The sequence below is a fragment of the Grampus griseus genome, assembly GCF_964374135.1.
Source record: "Grampus griseus genome assembly, chromosome: 9".
Classification (NCBI taxonomy): Eukaryota; Metazoa; Chordata; class Mammalia; order Artiodactyla; family Delphinidae; genus Grampus; species Grampus griseus.
This window is the reverse complement of record NC_139003.1, coordinates 75410685-75427933: the sequence shown is the minus strand read 5'-3', so window position 1 is coordinate 75427933 and position 17249 is coordinate 75410685. Positions and strand designations below refer to the sequence as shown.

The window sequence follows — 17249 nt, the reverse complement described above, 5'->3', positions numbered from 1 at the left end:
AATAGAAGCTTCATGAGGGTAGGGTATCTTATCCATATTTTCGCCAGCATATTATTAGAGTCTGACACATAACAGACAACCGTTAAATATTTGTTGATGGAATAAGTATATAATGAATAACTGTCATAGAATATGAGGAACAAGTTACAGGTAGTATAAAGTAAAAATTCAATTAACCAGAAGTCTCAGGCAATGGGAAAATTGTGATAAGATGAATTCTGCTTCCTTTAAGATGGTTGTTGAAATGTTCTCAAAGGACCTTAATCTGTTTTACGAGCTTAGTAAATAGTGTATATTGACTACAGATAAATCTTTTTTTTGATGATGTGGAAAATAAAAATAGCATATTAGAGTGTCTTAGTGGCACTAATATAAATGGGAAAGAGTAAACTGATTGTCATTATTTAGAATATGTATGTTTAAAAAAACTAATCCATACTGTGAGTGGATTTCTTTGTGATGACTTTTCATATAAAAATACATTTATTTAGGATTTTAATCTAATTTCTAATTATATGCATTTTAATATCAATAAGACAAGATTAATAATGAATACTTTTATACTATAAAAACAAATGTGGGACTTCCCTGGCAGTCCATTGGTTTAGACTCCGCGCTTCCACTGCAGGGGGCACAGGTTCAATCCTTGGTCGGGGAGCTAAGATCCTGCATGCCGCCTGTCATGGCCAAAAATAATAAAATTTGTTTAGAATAAACAAAGGTATGGAGGAGGAGGGAGGGATGAATGGGTGGAACATACAGAAGTTTTAGGGCCATGAAATGGCTCTGTATGATACTAAAATGGGGGACACATGTCATTGCACATTTGTACAGCTCACAGAATATACAACGTTAAGAGTGAACCCTAATAGGGACTCTGGGTGATAATTTTGTGTTCATGTAGGTTCATCCATTGTAACAAATGTACACTCTAGTGGGGGTGTTAATAACAGGGGAGACTATGCATGTGTGGGAGTAAGAGGTATATGAATACTCTCTGTACCTTCATGCTCAGTTTCTTTGTGAACCTAACTACCCTAAAAAATAAAGTATATATACATATATATATATATATATATATATATATATATATATATAAAGTACTGGCTTTAAGAATTCAAGCTGGTTCTTCAAAAAGGTAAACAACACTGATAAACCTTCAGCCAGACTCATCAAGAAAAAAAGGAAGAGGCCCAAATCAGTAAAAATCAGAACTGAAAAAGAAGTGACAACTGACATCACAGAAATACGAAGGATCATGATAGATTACTGTGAACAACTGTGTGCCAGTAGAAGGGATGACCAAGAAAAGATGGACAAATTCCTAAATGCACCGTCTGCCAAGACTGAACCAGGCAGAAATAGGAAATAGATGAATTACCAGTAATGAAATTGACTCAGTAATTTAAAAACTCCCAACAAACAAAAGTCCAGGACCAGATGGATTCACAGGTGAGTTGTACCAAACATTTAGAGAAGAGTTAACACGTATCCTTCTGAAACCATTCCAGAAAACTGCAGAGGAAGGAACACTTTTTTTTTTTTTTTTTTTTAATTTTATTTATTTATTTATTTTTGGCTGTGTAGGGTCCTCGTTTCTGTGCGAGGGCTCTCTCCAGTTGCGGCGAGCGGGGGCCACTCTTCATCGCGGTGCGCAGGCCTCTCACTGGCGCGGCCTCTCTTGTTGCGGAGCACAGGCTCCAGACGCGCAGGCTCAGTAGCTGTGGCCCACGGGCCTAGTTGCTCCGCGGTATGTGGGATCTTCCCAGACCAAGGCTGGAACCCGTGTCCCCTGCATCGGCAGGCGGACTCTCAACCGCTGCGCCACTGGGGAAGCCCCGGAAGGAACACTTTTGAACTTACTCTATGAGGCCAGCATCATCCTGCTACCAAAACCAGACAAAGATATCACAAAAAAAGAAAATTACAGGTCCATATCCCTGTTGACCATAGTTGCAAAAATCCTCAACAAAATACTAGCAAACCAAATCCAACAATCCATTAAAAGGATCATATACCATGGTCAAGTTGGATTTATCCCAGGAATGCAAGGATTTTTCAGTATCCACAAATCAATCAGTATGATACACCACGTTAACAAAATGAAGAATAAAAACCATATGATAATAGATACAGAAGAATTTTTTTATAAAATTCGACATCCATTTCTAACAAAAACTCTCCAGAAAGCAGGCATAGTGGTAACATACCTCAACATAATAAAGGCCATATATGACAAACCTGCAGCTAACATCATACTCAGGGTGAAAAGCTGAAAGCATTTCCTCTAAGATCAGGAACAAGGCAAGGATGCCCACTCTCACCACTTTTTTTTTGGCTGCGTTGGGTCTTCGTTGCTGTTGTGGGCTTTCTCTAGTTGCATTGAGCGGGGGCTACTCTTCGTTGCGGTGCTTGGGCTTCTCATTACAGTGGCTTCTCTTGCTGTGGAGCATGGGCTCTGGGCACACAGGCTTCAGTAGTTGTGGTGCGTGGGCTCAGTAGTTAGGGTGCATGGGCTTAGTTGCTCCGAGGCATGTGAGATCTTCCCCGACCAGGGATCGAACCTGTGTCCCCTGCATTGGCAGGTGGATTCTTAACCACTGCACCACCAGGGAAGTCCTCTAGAAATTTACCTTGAAGATATATACTTAAGTAGTACAACTGTGTATGCACAAGGTTATTCTGCCCACTTAGTATTCGTTCACATTCTGTACTTTTCCGCGATTATCACTTTAAGGAATTTTTCTAGCTACCTCCTTTTTAAAATTTAACTTTTTATTTTGAGATAATTATAGATTCACATGCAGTTTTAATAAATAATACAGGGAGATCCATGTACCCTTCACCCAGTTTGCCTCAGGGGCAACATCTTACAAAACTGTAGAACAGTATCACATCCATGGAACTGACAGTACAATCCACTGATTTCACACAGATTTACATGTACTCAGTAGTGTGTATGTTTTTAGTTCTGTGTAGTTTTACCACATGTGTAGGTCCATGTATACCCCACCATAGTCAAGACATGGACAGTTCCATCACTACAAGGATCCCTTGGGCTGCCTTTTTATAACCATACCCACCTCCTTCCCAGCCTTGCCCTATCTCTGCCCCTTCCCTAACCCATGGCAAGCACTAATCTGTTTCCTATTACTGTAATTCTGTCATGAAATTATGAAGAATATTATATAATGAAATCACGAAGAGTGCTGAATAAGTCAGATAGTATATGGACTGTTTGGATTGGATTTTTTTACTCAGCATAATTCCCCTGAGATCTTTCCAAGTTGTTATGTGTATATTCATTCCTTTTTTATTGCTAAGAATATTCCATGGTATGGATGAACTATATCATTTTTGTTTTGTTTCTGAACCAGTCACTGAGGAACATTTGGGTTGGTTTACGTTTGAGGGCTGTGAAGCTGCAACTATTGGCTGAATGTCTGTGTCCCCCTAGATTCATATGTTGAAATCAAATCTCTAGTCTGATAGTATTAGAATGTGGGCTTCGGGTGGTGATTAGGTATGAGGGTGGAGGCATCATGAATGGGATTAGTGCCCTTAAAAAGAGGCCGCAGAGAGCTCCTTTACCCCTTCAGTCATGTTAGGACACAGTGAGAAGACTGCTGTCTGTGAACCAGGAAATGGACTATCACCGGACAGTGAATCTGCAGGCACCTTGATCTTGGATCTCCCAGTCTCCAGAACCGTGAGAGATAAATTTCTATTGTTTATAAGCCACCCGATTTATGATATTTCTGTTATAGCAGCCCAAAGGGACTAGGCTGCTATGAACATTTGTTTATAGGTTTTTGTGTGAACTTAAGTCTTCATTTCTCTGGGATAAATACCTTAGGAGTACCGTTGCTAGGTTGTGTGGTAGTTGCATGTTTAGGTTTTTAAGAACCTGCCAAAATATTTTTCAGAGTGACTGTACCATTTTGCATTCCCACCAGCAATATATGAGTGATCCAGTTTCTCCACATCCTTGCCATCTTTAGGTGTTGTCACAATTTTTTATTTATTTATTTATTTATTTATTTATTTATTTAGCGGTACGCGGGCCTCTCACTGCTGTGGCCTCTCCCATTGCGGAGCACAGGCTCCGGACGCGCAGGCTCAGTGGCCATGGCTTACAGGCCGAGCTGCTCTGCAGTATGTGGGACCTTCCCAGACCGGGGCACGAACCCGCGTCCCCTGCATCGGCAGGCGGACTCTCAACCACTGCGCCACCAGGGAAGCCCACAATTTTTTATTTTAACCATTGTGATAGGTATGCAGTAATATCTCACCATGGTTTTAATTTGCATTTCCCTGATGTCAGATTATGTTCTTCATCTTTTCACGTGCTTATCTGTGTCGTCTGGTGAAATAACTCTTCGTGTCTTTAACCTGTTCTCTAATTGAATTACTCTTTTTTTAACTGTTGAGTTTTCAGAGTTCAATAGATAATTATAAAATTGATACACTCAAACTTGATGGGTAAAACTATACATTTTTTCATGCTCTCGCAACATAGGTTACTCTTTCAAAAAATATTAACTCTTGAGGAAAAAAATTTTATTGGAAGTTCAGCATTTCTTTTCCTAGCCTTTTCTTATATTGCATTCCAGTAAAAATAAAATGAAACTTTTAAATTAAAAGTTATGTATACCTACTTTTCTGTTTGAATGTAAGCTGGATGGTAAGTTCATTAAAATTTCTTTTGTGCTTTGCTGCACTGATTAAATTTTTATAATGAACATGTCATTTTTACAAACATAATAGATGTGTTTTCCCTTCTGAAAACAAACACGAAGTCAAATACATCAGATGTATTCGAAGTGGTTAATTTAATGCTAGAACTGTAAATGATTGTTACTTTTACATATTTTATGCATTTTTAGTTAAAAGTGTTATTAACATCTTCGTTTGAAAAGTCTTAAGAAATAGAGATTTGATACTTACTACTTGAAAAAAAGAGATTTATCCTTGTACTCTAAAACTTGGTTCAAGTAGAAAAACCTTTTATGCCTTTATATAGTACCTTACATTCCTCAAGGCTATATTTTAATGAATGGTATAGTAAAAAAGGTATAAAACAAAAAGCAATTCTATATTCCTACTGATTATTAAAAGAATTTCAAAAAATGTCATAAGTTAAAATGCACCATAATTGTTGATAGGAAGGGTGAGAAGTTGTCATTTTTCTCAAGAAGCATGTATTAAGCCTTTCTTATGTGACAGGTATTACGCTAGAAACTACTAGCAGATACCATATTTCATCAAATCTAATCAGATGCCTTAGGTTTTAAGATATACTCATTTTATGTACCACCAAAAAAAAAAAAAAAGAAGAAGAAGGGGGGGTGGGGAGGAAGGAATATGCCAACAGTTAAACTATAACACATTGTCTCCTTATCCTGTAGCACTTTTGTTTATCTTAAAAGATCTTTTAGACTTTTAAAGAACTGTTTTATTATAATTCTCATAACATAAAATTCACCATTTTATAAAATAAAATTCACCAGTTTAAAGTGTACAGTTCAGTGGTGTTTAACATATTCACAGTGTTGTGTATCCCTCACCACTGTCTAATTCCAGAACATTGCCAGTAAAGAAACCCTGTTGTACCTATTAGCGTTCAGTCCCAGTTCCTCCCTCCCCCTCCCTTTGGGTAACTACTAATCTACTTTCTGTCTCTTTGGATTTGTCTATTCTGGACATTTCATAAAATGAAATCATACAACGTGTAGCGCTTTTTTTTGGTCTGGCTTCTATGGCTTAGCATAGTATTTTCACAGTTCTTCCATGTTGCAGCATTTATCAGTGCTTCATTCCCTTTTATGGCCAGATAACATTCCATTGCATGGATATACCACAGTTTGTCCATTCATCGGCTGGACATTTGGATTGTTTCCACTTTTGGGCTTTTATGAATACTGCTGCTGTGAACATTCATGTACAAGTTTTTGTGTGAACTGTAGTTTTATTTCTCTTGGGTATATAACTAGGAACCAAATTGGCTGGATCATATGTTTAACCTTTTGAGGAACTGCCAAACTATTTTTTGAAGTGATGATATGTACCATTTTATAATCCCACCAGCAATTAGGGTTTGTTTCTCTGTACCCACAGCAACACTTATTATTGTCTGTCTTTTAATATAGCCATCCTAGTAGGTGTGAAGTGGAATTCCATGGTTTTGATTTGCATTGCCCTAGTGAATAATAATGTTGAACATCTTTTCATGGGCTTATTGGCCATTTGTATATCACCTTCAGAGAAATGTCTGCTCAGATCCTTTGACCATTTGAAGATTGCGTTGTTTGTCTTTTTATTGTTGAGTTGTGATAGTTCTTTGTGTATATTCTGGATGGTAGACCTTTATCAGATACACGAATTGCAAATATTTTTCTCCCATTCTGAGGCATGTGTTTTCACTTTCTTGCTAGTGTTCTTTGACTCACAAAGTTGTAAGTTTTGACGAAGCCCTGTTTATCTAGTTTTTCTTTTGGTTGCTTGTGCTTTTGGTGTCACATCTAAGAAACTGTTGCCCAATCCAAGGTCATACAGGTTTATTATACATGTTTCCTTTTAAGAGTTTTATGGTTTTAGACCTTACATTTAGGCCTGTGATCCATTTTGAGTTAATTTTTTGTATATGGTGTGAACTGAGGTTCCAATTTCATTCTTTTGCATGTGGATATTGAGTTGTCCCTGGACCATTTGTTGAAAAGACTATTCTTTCTCTCACTGAATGGTCCTAGAACTCTTGTTGAAATCCATTACCCCTACATGTATGGGTTTATTTCTGGATTTTCATTTCTATTCTCTTGGTCTGTGTGTCTGTGACAGTGCCACATTAACCTTGCTCCATACCACACTGTCCTAATTACTGTAGCTTTGTAGTAAGTTTTGAAATCAGGACATGTGAGTCCTACAACTTTGTTCTTTTCCAAGGTTGTTTCAGGTATTTGGGGTCCTTTGCCTTTCCATATGATTTGAGAATCAACTTGTCATTTCTGAAAAAAAGGCAGTTAGAATTTTGACGGGGATTACATTAAATTTGTAGATCAATTTGGGAAACATTGCCATCTTAACAATATTGTCTTCCAGTCCACAGAAATAAGGGATGTTTTTCCATTTATTTTGACCTCGAGTTTTTTTCAACACTATTTTGTAGTTATCAGTGTACAGCTCTTGCATACTTCTGGTTAAATATATTCCTAAGTATTTTATTCTTTTAGGTGCTATTGTAAATGGAAATGTTTCTTGATTTTATTTTCTGATCATTGCTTCTTTTAGACTTTAAGCATAGGTTTTAAAAATTAATTTCACTCCTCTGTAGCTGTAGAAGGGAGAATAAAAGTGAATTGAGTTGTCAAGAACTTCTTCATGTTCAGAGCCCATCTATTCTGAACCATTTCTTAATCAAAATTGTCAGTAGCTATGTCTTTCCTCACAGTATCATCCTCTGTTCCAACAGTGAACCATTTCCTAAAATAGTACTCCACTGCTGTAGGGATTTTCTTTCAAATTATCAACACGTATCCTGCACATTTTTAATGCAGACACTTTCCTGTTTGCCTTAGTTTCATTTTCTTCCTCAGTTAGATCAGATGCTTCTGAAAGTTAAACAGTGTCTCTTCAAAGACCATAGGAATTCCATGATAAACTGATGTTTGACATTTTAACAGAAATCCTGCATGATTCATGAATCAGTCACATCAGTTGCCTATGCTTCAAAATTTTTTATCTGTTCTGAGGGGTTTCTTCTGCCTTCAGTTACATGCCTGGCATGTGAATAAGCAGTTCCTTTGCATATGTCACGAAGCTTCATCAACTTCCCTGGTTTTTCTCTTTATTACAGATTTCTTTTTTTCACAAGCACTTTTATGCTGTTTTACAAGAAATTATGAATTGCACTGATTCCTGTAATGAGTATTTGTTTTACTGATATGAAACTTATATCCTGCTGTCTGTTTGTTTTCATGCTTTTCTTTGAACAAACTCTTAATTTTAAGGGCAAATTATACTACAATGTTTTTGAAGGCATTTTAAACGACATACAAACACAACTAACTCAAAGTGATATCAGTACGAATACCTGTGACCAAGTTCATGTACGTTCATGCAAAAACAACTATGTCAAAGCTCCCTCTTGGCTAGCTACAACCACAACACACATTGGTTCTAATATTTGGAAATTCTATTGCATAAAATTATGACCACCCATTTTCTTGACTGTTGATCTCAAAAAAGGTGACGTCGTCCTTGCACAACAGTTTAATGTAACATTTTCTCTATATTTATGGGTGTATGATAGTGGCTAAGTAATCTCTTTAGGCGTTCCTTAAAATTAGGATATGTATTTACCTCCTCTTCATTTCTTCACTGACCCCTTTCCTCCCTACTCCAGACTTCTCTTCCTTATTATAATGTTGATGATCTCACCATTCACTTATCACTTCTCATAATCTACTGAATCGTTCATGGCTCCTCCCACCTACGTTTTGCCTTCACCAACTCCTACCAGTTTAACTTTCTGAAGATCTCTGCACGTGTTCCATTCTGTGTCCCTTCTACTGCTAACATGGTTCAGGTAGCTGCCATAGCCTTCTTACTGGTTTCACTATATCCATTTTATTTCCCTCAAAGTCATGTTTCACAGAGTCCTCACGTATTTAAAATACAAACTAAGCATGTAATTCCCTTATGTAAAAGTCTTCAGTGGCTCACTTCCGTCTAAGAGTACGATGAAGAATGTAGTCTCTGAATTTGAAGACTTGATTTCAAGTCACAACACAGATGTATTGTTATGATTACAACAAGATCCTTTCCAGGCTCCGTAACATCACCTCTCAAGTCTCCTGTGGCCTTTGTCTATTCTTCTAGTCTCATTTCTTGCTTGTAGCTCCCTGTACCTTGGGTGCTGCTTCTTCCCTCTCTGCCTTTGTTCATGTTGTCCCTCTGCAGAGCCTCGTCTGATTTTTGCCTCCTTGGGCATGAACGTCCACTAGGGTTCAGTTTAATGGTCACTTTTTCCCTGAAACTTCCCAAATTACCCCCCAACCCATACCTTCTGATTTGGTTTGGACACTTGTCCTTTGAGCTTCCATAATACCCTTTACTTATTATTCTTACACTTACTGCATTTGATTATAATTTTCTGTTTGTATTTATTTCTATCATATACTAAGTTCCCTATGGGCAGGAAGTGGGTTTGATCACTTCGGGATAGAGGACACATAAAGAATACCCAGTAAATTGGGCTGAATGAATGACTTCTCATTTAATGATGTTTGTATTATTACCATCTGAAGACTTGTATAGTCCAGACTCCATATCAAGACATTTAAAACAAGACTGATCTTTCTTGGTATAAAACAAACATCCATTTTCTGCTCCTGATGACTAACTTATTTCTGCTAGGAACTACCACTCTCCCAGCCGTCTGGGCTAGAAAGTTTCATTGACCCTGACAAGTTCTTTCCTCCCCATATCAGTAAATTGCTTTTAAAATATCACTATTAACTCACATTTTAACATGCTTGTTATTTTTAATCGACTGTAGTAATTTTACATGCATTTAGGTCTATGCATATATATATACACATACATTAGCTGCTGTTGACATTGCAACAATATTGAAGAACATTTTGGAATAATCACCTGTCATCCTCTACCTTAATACAGTTTTGCTTATTTCCTTTTATAAGCGTAGTTGCATAGCTGCAGTCACAATGAACATAACCATTTTGGATCCTTATGCACCTTTTTAAAATTTTTTATTTTTAAATGAAGTGTTGGAATGAAGCTTCTTTTGGGGTTCCTTGAGGGCACCACACTACCCTGAAGGCTCCATAGCATCCGTATTTTCAGAGGTCAGCTGTCGGTCTTGGAAGGCTGGCATCTGTAGATCTCCCCATGCTTTCCTTGCTATGCCACTCAGCTCTGCTGTATGGTTTATTTCCTTAAGGCATAGCTGAGGACTTCATGTACCTTGCCTTCTTTCCCCACTCCAACTTTTTGTTTTGGGTAATTTCAAACCTACAGAAAAAGTGAAAGAAAAGGAGAATGAACACCTATATATGCTTTACCTAGATTTGCCAGTCGTTAACATGTTACCACACTGCTTTATCTTGCCCGTGTGGGCACATGCTCTCTCCGTTTACTCGTGTATCTGTGTTTTCTGTTTTGCTCAACCATCTGAAAGTAAATTGCAGAGACCATGACACTTTAAATACATCAGCATGTATCTCCTAGGGATAAGGATGTTTTCTTACAAAGCCACACCATTATGACCTCAGGAAATTTTTTTTTTTTTTTGCCTTTTTAAAATTTATTTATTTTTATTTTTGCTGTGCTGGGTCTTCGTTTCTGTGCGAGGGCTTTCTCTAGTTGTGGCAAGCGAGGGCCACTCTTCATCGTGGTGCGCGGGCCTCTCACTATCGCAGCCTCTCTTGTTGTGGAGCACAGGCTCCAGACGCGCAGGCTCAGTAGTTGTGGCTCACGGGCCCAGCTGCTCCGCGGCATGTGGGATCCTCCCAGACCAGGGCTCGAACCCATGTCCCCTGCATTAGCAGGCAGATTCTCAACCGCTGCGCCACCAGGGAAGCCCTAGGAAATTTAACCTTAGTACAATATTACCTGATAAGTATTGAATGTTATGATTTCTCCACTTTTCCAGTAATATCCTAGCTTTTTTTTTTTTAGGTCCAGTCCAATCAAGGATCCCACAATGCATTTAGTTTTCAATCTCTTTGGTGTCCTTTCATCTAGCAGAGCAATCCCCAACTTTTCTTTTTCTCTCACTTGACATTTATATATTTTAGGCACCCAAGCCAGTTGTTTTGTTAAATGCCTGACAATTTAGATTTCTCTGATTGTTCATTGCTATCATATTCAGGTTAAACATATTTGGCAAGAATACAACATGAATAATGGACCTTTTTCAGTATGTCTCATCAGGAGGTCACTGTGCTTTTTGGACACTGAGAGACCCTTATGAAAAAGATGGCCCCTATGTCCTTTTGACATCCTGGTAGTCTGTCACAGCTTCCTTGCTCTGTGTGAAACAAGATGATCTGAGTTACTTCGGTATATTTCATGCCCATACCCAGGATCAGCTATTTCTCCAAGAAGTCCTGTTTCCTTACACTAGAAAATGATGTTAGAGAACATAATCTGGGCCGTAGGGGTGCCTGTTGTGACTGAATTGGTCATTGTTTCTAACCCTCTTCACTAGACAGTTAGGAATTTTTTTTAAAGAAAAATGTACCTTAAATTTATCTTATTTTGTAATTCACACATAAGAGTCCAGGTTTCCATGTACTTGATTTTGTATTTTTATATCTTATGATAAAATATTGGCTCCTAATTTATAGAAACATAATGACTTATTTGCTTTTTTCTATTATATGTTTTAATTTCAAGCTAATAGTATCTATATTACTAAAATAGGGTAAGTTAAAATAGCTTAAGATTTGTTTTTAATTATTTTATCTTGAGAATATATCCCAGAGTCAAAGTACTATGTTTAAACTTCACCTCAACTCTGTTCACTTCTACTTTTGTAAGTAACCATTTTTATTTTTAAATTATCTTTCTATTGATCTTTAAAACATATGCAAATTTAAATAAATTCATATTCCTTTTTAAGATAAAAGGTAACATACTATGCACTATTTCGCACTTTTCTTTTTCCACTAAATAGTACATTCTGGAAATCACGACACAGCAGTAGAGATCTTTCTCGTTCTCTTCTACAGCTGCATATTACTCCACTGTGTAACTATGTTAGACATTTAGGTTTAGTCTTTTGCAATTACTGTGTTATAATCTTTATATTTGAGAAATATGTGTAACCTAAGTATATACTCTCAAAGAACTGAAAACAGGATTCAAACAGATACTTGTGTGCCAGTGTTTACATCAGCATTATTTCCAGTAGTCAAAAGGTGGAAGCAACCCAAATGTCCATACAGGTGAATGGAGAAGCAAAATGTAGTATGTACATACAATGGAATATTACTCAGCCATAGAAAAGGGATGAAGTTCTGATACATACAACACGGATGAACCTTAAAAAACATTATGCTGAGTGAAATAAGCCAGACACAAAAGGGCAAATGCTGTTATGATTCCACTTATAAGAATAAATCTAGGATGAGCAAATTCACAGACAGAAAGTAGATTAGAGGTTTCCCGAGACTGAGGGGAAGGGGAGAATGTAGAGTTACTGTTTAAAGAGGGCAGGGATTTTTTGTTTGGGCTGATGAAAATTTTTGGAAATAGCGGTTGGTGATGGTTGCACAATACCATGAACGTAATTAATGCCATTGAATTGTACACTTAAAATGACAGAAATGGTAAATTGTACGTGACATATATATTTACAATAAAGAAAATAGTTATATATACATACATATGTATATGTAATTAGTAGTAAATCTCTTTAAAACATTACAGGTCAGTAATGAATTAGAAATTTGGGAGAGACTATCCAAAGCAGTTGAGTTCCTGGAGCATTTAGCAGGAACTCTAGAGCTCATTTTGGCCTGAAATAGGTCTCTAAACTTAGACATTAAAAGGGTTCTTGAAACATCTGTATCTTTTGATCCTGACATAAGATGATAAAACATTTGAAACCTGAATGTGACAATTACTCTTCTATATCTTTTCCTAACCCGTTGTATTTTCCTGTATTTTTTAGTCAGCAAAACTATGAAGTTAACGTTGTCATCTTTTGGTACCTGTTCTCATTTTACAAAGGAAAGAATAGGCTCAGAGAAGATGCCTTTCCCCAGGGCACATAGCTGTAAAGAACACAGGAGTTCGTTCGTGTCCCAGTGCAGTTCTTACTGAATTATCATTAATTACATAATTATTTAATGAGTGTCTACTGTGTGCTAGCACTGGGAATATAATAACGAACACAACAAATTCCATGTCCTTTCTCAGAGTCTATAGTTTAATAAAGGAGAGAGCCCCACAGTTATCATACAGTATGACAAAGTGGGTTAAAGCATTAATACGACAACTATGAGAACAGTGCAGAGGGACTGTTTGAAACAATGTGTAATATTCAGAAACATCTGATATCTGGTTCAGTTTATACTTCTATAACCACGTGAGTAAAACCTAAGCTTTCCATCTTCTTTGGAAAACCGCTAGTTTTCAAAGACCTTATTAGCCTTTCACAGCCTCAGACCAGCCACTTATCGCTGGTACTTGCACACTGTGGGTTGAAACTTACTCAGCTCTGGAAAGAACTTGTTTTCCCCGGCTGCGGAAACAGATCTGCTATTCCTCCTTCTTGGGCCTACTGAAGTCCAGCACTGTGTAACAATACTCCTGATGCAGAGTAGGTGCTGAATAAACATTTATTCAGTGAATAAAAACTTCCCAGATCAAGCCCTCCAACTGAATTGAAGCAATTCTGCTTCTGCTGTATTATGTTACCTACATACGGATTTCCTGGTATTCCTGTGGCCTGAGCACTGGTATTGTTACTTTAATTTTTTGTTATTCTTTACTAATTGAATATGATCATATTCTCCAAAACAAGGTAAACTTTCTTGTTCCAAAACATCTCAAACTTCCATATCTAGAACTTTTACAAGAAGCACAAATATTCCCTCTGTAATGTTTTATAAGGGTACCACTGAAACTACTGAAAGATCAAACATGTTAACATATAGGTGTTTGATTTTATAGTTAGATGTTTGTACTGTTTTGTAGAGTATGTAAGATTTTAATGGCTTTAGGATCTTTTTGGTATTATGCTTCAAGGGAAATTAAATATTTGTTATTTTATCCTAATTTTCAGGTAAAGAAGATACTCCCTCATTACTTGGTCTCTGTGGGTCTCTAACATCAGTGGCAAGTTACAAATCTCTAACAAGCCTAAAATCTAATGACTACCTTGCAAGTCCTACAACAGAGATGACAAGTCCAGGTCTAACTCCATCCTGAAAAATTTTATGTAAAAGCCAAAAGTTTTTATGTTGCAAATGTTCTATTTATGTAAGTTTGACTGCTGGGAAAACATCTGGAATTTTATATTGCTCTGGCACATGTCTGGAATTCTGTCGCTTATATTAGAGAATTCAGTCCACTCCATGTAAACTTCTAAGTGAAAACAAAATGACTCTGCCACTTTTCATTTTAAAATTCCTATATTTGTCACTGAGGAAGTTTAAAAATGAATAGGCTTAAAAAAAACTTTCAGAGATCCTCTAATCATCCATGGCAAATTGTACACATTTATTATTGAGCTGATTTTCATATATTTAAACGTGTCATAATTGCCAGAGACCGAGTTCAAGGTTTTATTCTAGAGACTTAAGCTAAGTATTTTCTTTTGCTCTTTTATTCAGTGATTAAATTTTCTAAGAATGAGTTACTTCATTTTTCATGAATTTCTTCCCAAGTTCTGATATTGAAATGCCTTGTCTTTAAAGTGAAGAGAAAGGTTCTTAGCTGCAGTTTCACAGTGGCTTATTCAGTTTTTCTTTATCATTTGGCATCAACCTAACATTCCACTTAACATTTTATAAATTTTGTAGGATGTGTCGTTAGGCAGTTACTAAAGTTGTTAGGGTCACAGGGAAAGTGTTTTACAGTATTTTAGACCATTAAGGTAAAGTGAATACATTTCTTGTTTTTGTTTTTCCAAGATTTTCTTAAAAGTTTATCAATTTCAAAATTGATCAAATTTATGTCTCATAAACTGGAAACATTTAAAAATGTAGAACAGATTTTGAAAAAGTATTTTATCAGGAAAGAGTTCAAGTTCATTTAAGGATCTGAGAAGCTTTTAAAGTTAAGGATCAGTAGGCTAATCACCATACTTAACAATGTGTCTGACATCCAGTGCTGTTTTTCTGCCTCGTATGCAAGAATGAATTGTGTCATACATGCTTTACAGCTTCCGTCATTAATCATACCATAATCTCATTTTAAAATTGATGTTAATGTTAAAAGTTACTCCACTTCTACAGGTAAAAAATTATTTTTTTTTAAAAAGCCATGAGCCATCTTTTAAATTTTTGCAAATTTTGGAACTGTTCATTTGTCCCTAAAAATTCCACCATGTTGAAAGAGAAAATGTATGAAGTATATTTTCTGTAGTAAGTAATATGAGGAAAACATGATCAGCTGTGCCAAAGAAGTTTTTATACATTGTTTACATGAAGAGGCTACTACAGTACTTATTGGGGACTTCATATGCCATTTTTATTTGTTAACAAAACACTACATTCAAACTTAGTAACTTTGACATATAGAATGTTCCTCCTAAAATATTTGATTGAGAGGAGACAAGAAGCACTTGTTACAGTCATTCTTTGTATTAGAAATGTGGGAGTGTGGTGGTTCTCTGAAATATTTAGAGCTTTATGCTCATCATTTGGAATTTAAGATAATAAATAGTAACAAGGCTAGTCTTATATGTAAGACCATTCAAACAGGGTCATTTCAGGGACAAAGAAGCCCTGAAATCCCTTAAAATAAATTATCTTAGATGTACCAGAACATATTCAGAGCTTTATTCCTTTAGCTTGAGGCTTTAGTACTTGCAGTAATGCAAATATTGAGAAATGGTACCTTTCTTCTTAATTCTGTACACATTATTGTGAGTGAGAGGTATCTAAAGCAATTTGTAATCAGCCTGGGGGAACAGAAGGAAGGTTTAAATGAGGACAGTGGAAACCTTGGGAGGAGGGAATGAGAATGGTTAAGGAGGGGAACTTCAAAAATTTTAGGCTAGCCTTAAGCACTATTGCTGCTTTCCTAACAGCTATCAGAATGTTTAAATGCTTTCATTCATGGTCCACTCTCAAATGTCATTTAGTATCCTTCAGTAATTAAAAAAAAAATCATTGTTAAATTTTTTCCATACATTTTTATAATATAGAAACACAAGGTTCCATAATTGATCAAGTTTTTCAGATTTGCCTAATGTGTATAATAACTTGTGCATCTTAACATGCTGCTAAATGCAGATTTAAACATGACATCTGAGGATAATGACTTTTTCTCCTTTCTTGGAGCTCTTGGTATAAAATTCATCTGCTAATGTGACTTCAGGTTTCTACACAGTTCATTTCACACTAGTTATAGAGGTAGTTTGTTAATGTTTGCATGAGGTATGTCTCAATCTTTAATTTTAGGTGGTAGTGTTTCTTGTTCACACACCCTCCCCTAAATAGAATGCTGAACTATATGCTACTATTTCCATGTGTATTTTGTTGCCTTGATGTACGACACTTGTTGCATGTATATTAAACATTTTGTACCATGCAGTAGCAGTCTTATTTTTTTCCTTGACAAAAAGTTACTTTATTCAAGATGTACAGTGAACTTTCGTTTCAACAAATGTGGTAAGTGTATATCAACACCTAAAATACTAATATGAAAATGGTTTCGGAGAAATCCTCATTTTGTATCAAATTAAATACGTTTTATTTTTTTTTTAAATGACATGATATGCTTTAAAGCTGACAACATCTTTTGAAGTGGTACAGTACAGTAGTGGTTTTGGCAGTGTTCTGATTTTATTATGTAACAACCATGTTTGTTTTCTCACCTGTAAAATGGAAACATCACCATCTTCTCAGCACCTGCCTGATGGCATCAGGATGTCAACATTAAATAAAATCATATGTATAAGTTGTTAAGCGGTAAGTACCAAATACAGACTACTATTAATTATGATTGACAGAAACCTTAAAAATCCAAGTAGACTCAGCTGGTTTTTATTTAAGTCATCTTTATTAGATTTACATACAAGTTTTCAAGTGGTTAAAAATGTTTCTCAAATTTACAACTTATGTAAATTCTTTGTTAAATTTCCTGCTGTTGGTTACAGTTTCTAGTTTTGATAAACTAATACATTGGATTACCTTGGAAATGTCACATGACTGCTTTGAACATCAGGGCTCCTTATTTTTTTTAAACTAGTCCACTTTGCTCTTCTGTAAGCAAAGCACCTTGTATTTTGCTTTAGCATTTGTTTTTTTTCACTGATAGAAGATAAAATTATACCAATGTCACAGTGGTACCTTTTAAAAATATATTTTAATCCAAACCCAAACTTTTGTTTTTAAATAGATCACCTTATTATAAGTCCTATTTTTCATACTGCCAGTTATTTTTCTAAAACCCAACTAAAACCAAAGTTTCACTACACAGCACTTGGCCTTAACACGTGACACATTCTAGTGTCTTCTGTTCTATAGCTGTGCTAAACTGTGCTACTCTGT

General features: G+C 36.2%; 1 protein-coding gene across 4 annotated transcripts in view; it reads left to right on the top strand.

Annotated features, from left to right (window-relative positions):
- Positions 1–16244, top strand: part of RUNDC3B (RUN domain containing 3B) — a gene marked incomplete at its 5' end in the record, with an annotated part of 155298 nt that extends 139054 nt beyond the window's left edge. For all 4 annotated transcript variants that reach the window (XM_082661583.1, XM_082661582.1, XM_082661580.1 and 1 more), the window contains one exon: positions 13814–16244. In XM_082661583.1, the coding sequence (XP_082517709.1) occupies positions 13814–13959 (146 nt within the window). In that variant the 3' untranslated portion in view covers positions 13960–16244. The remainder of the gene's footprint in view (positions 1–13813) is intronic.
- Between the last annotated feature and the right edge of the window lie 1005 nt (positions 16245–17249).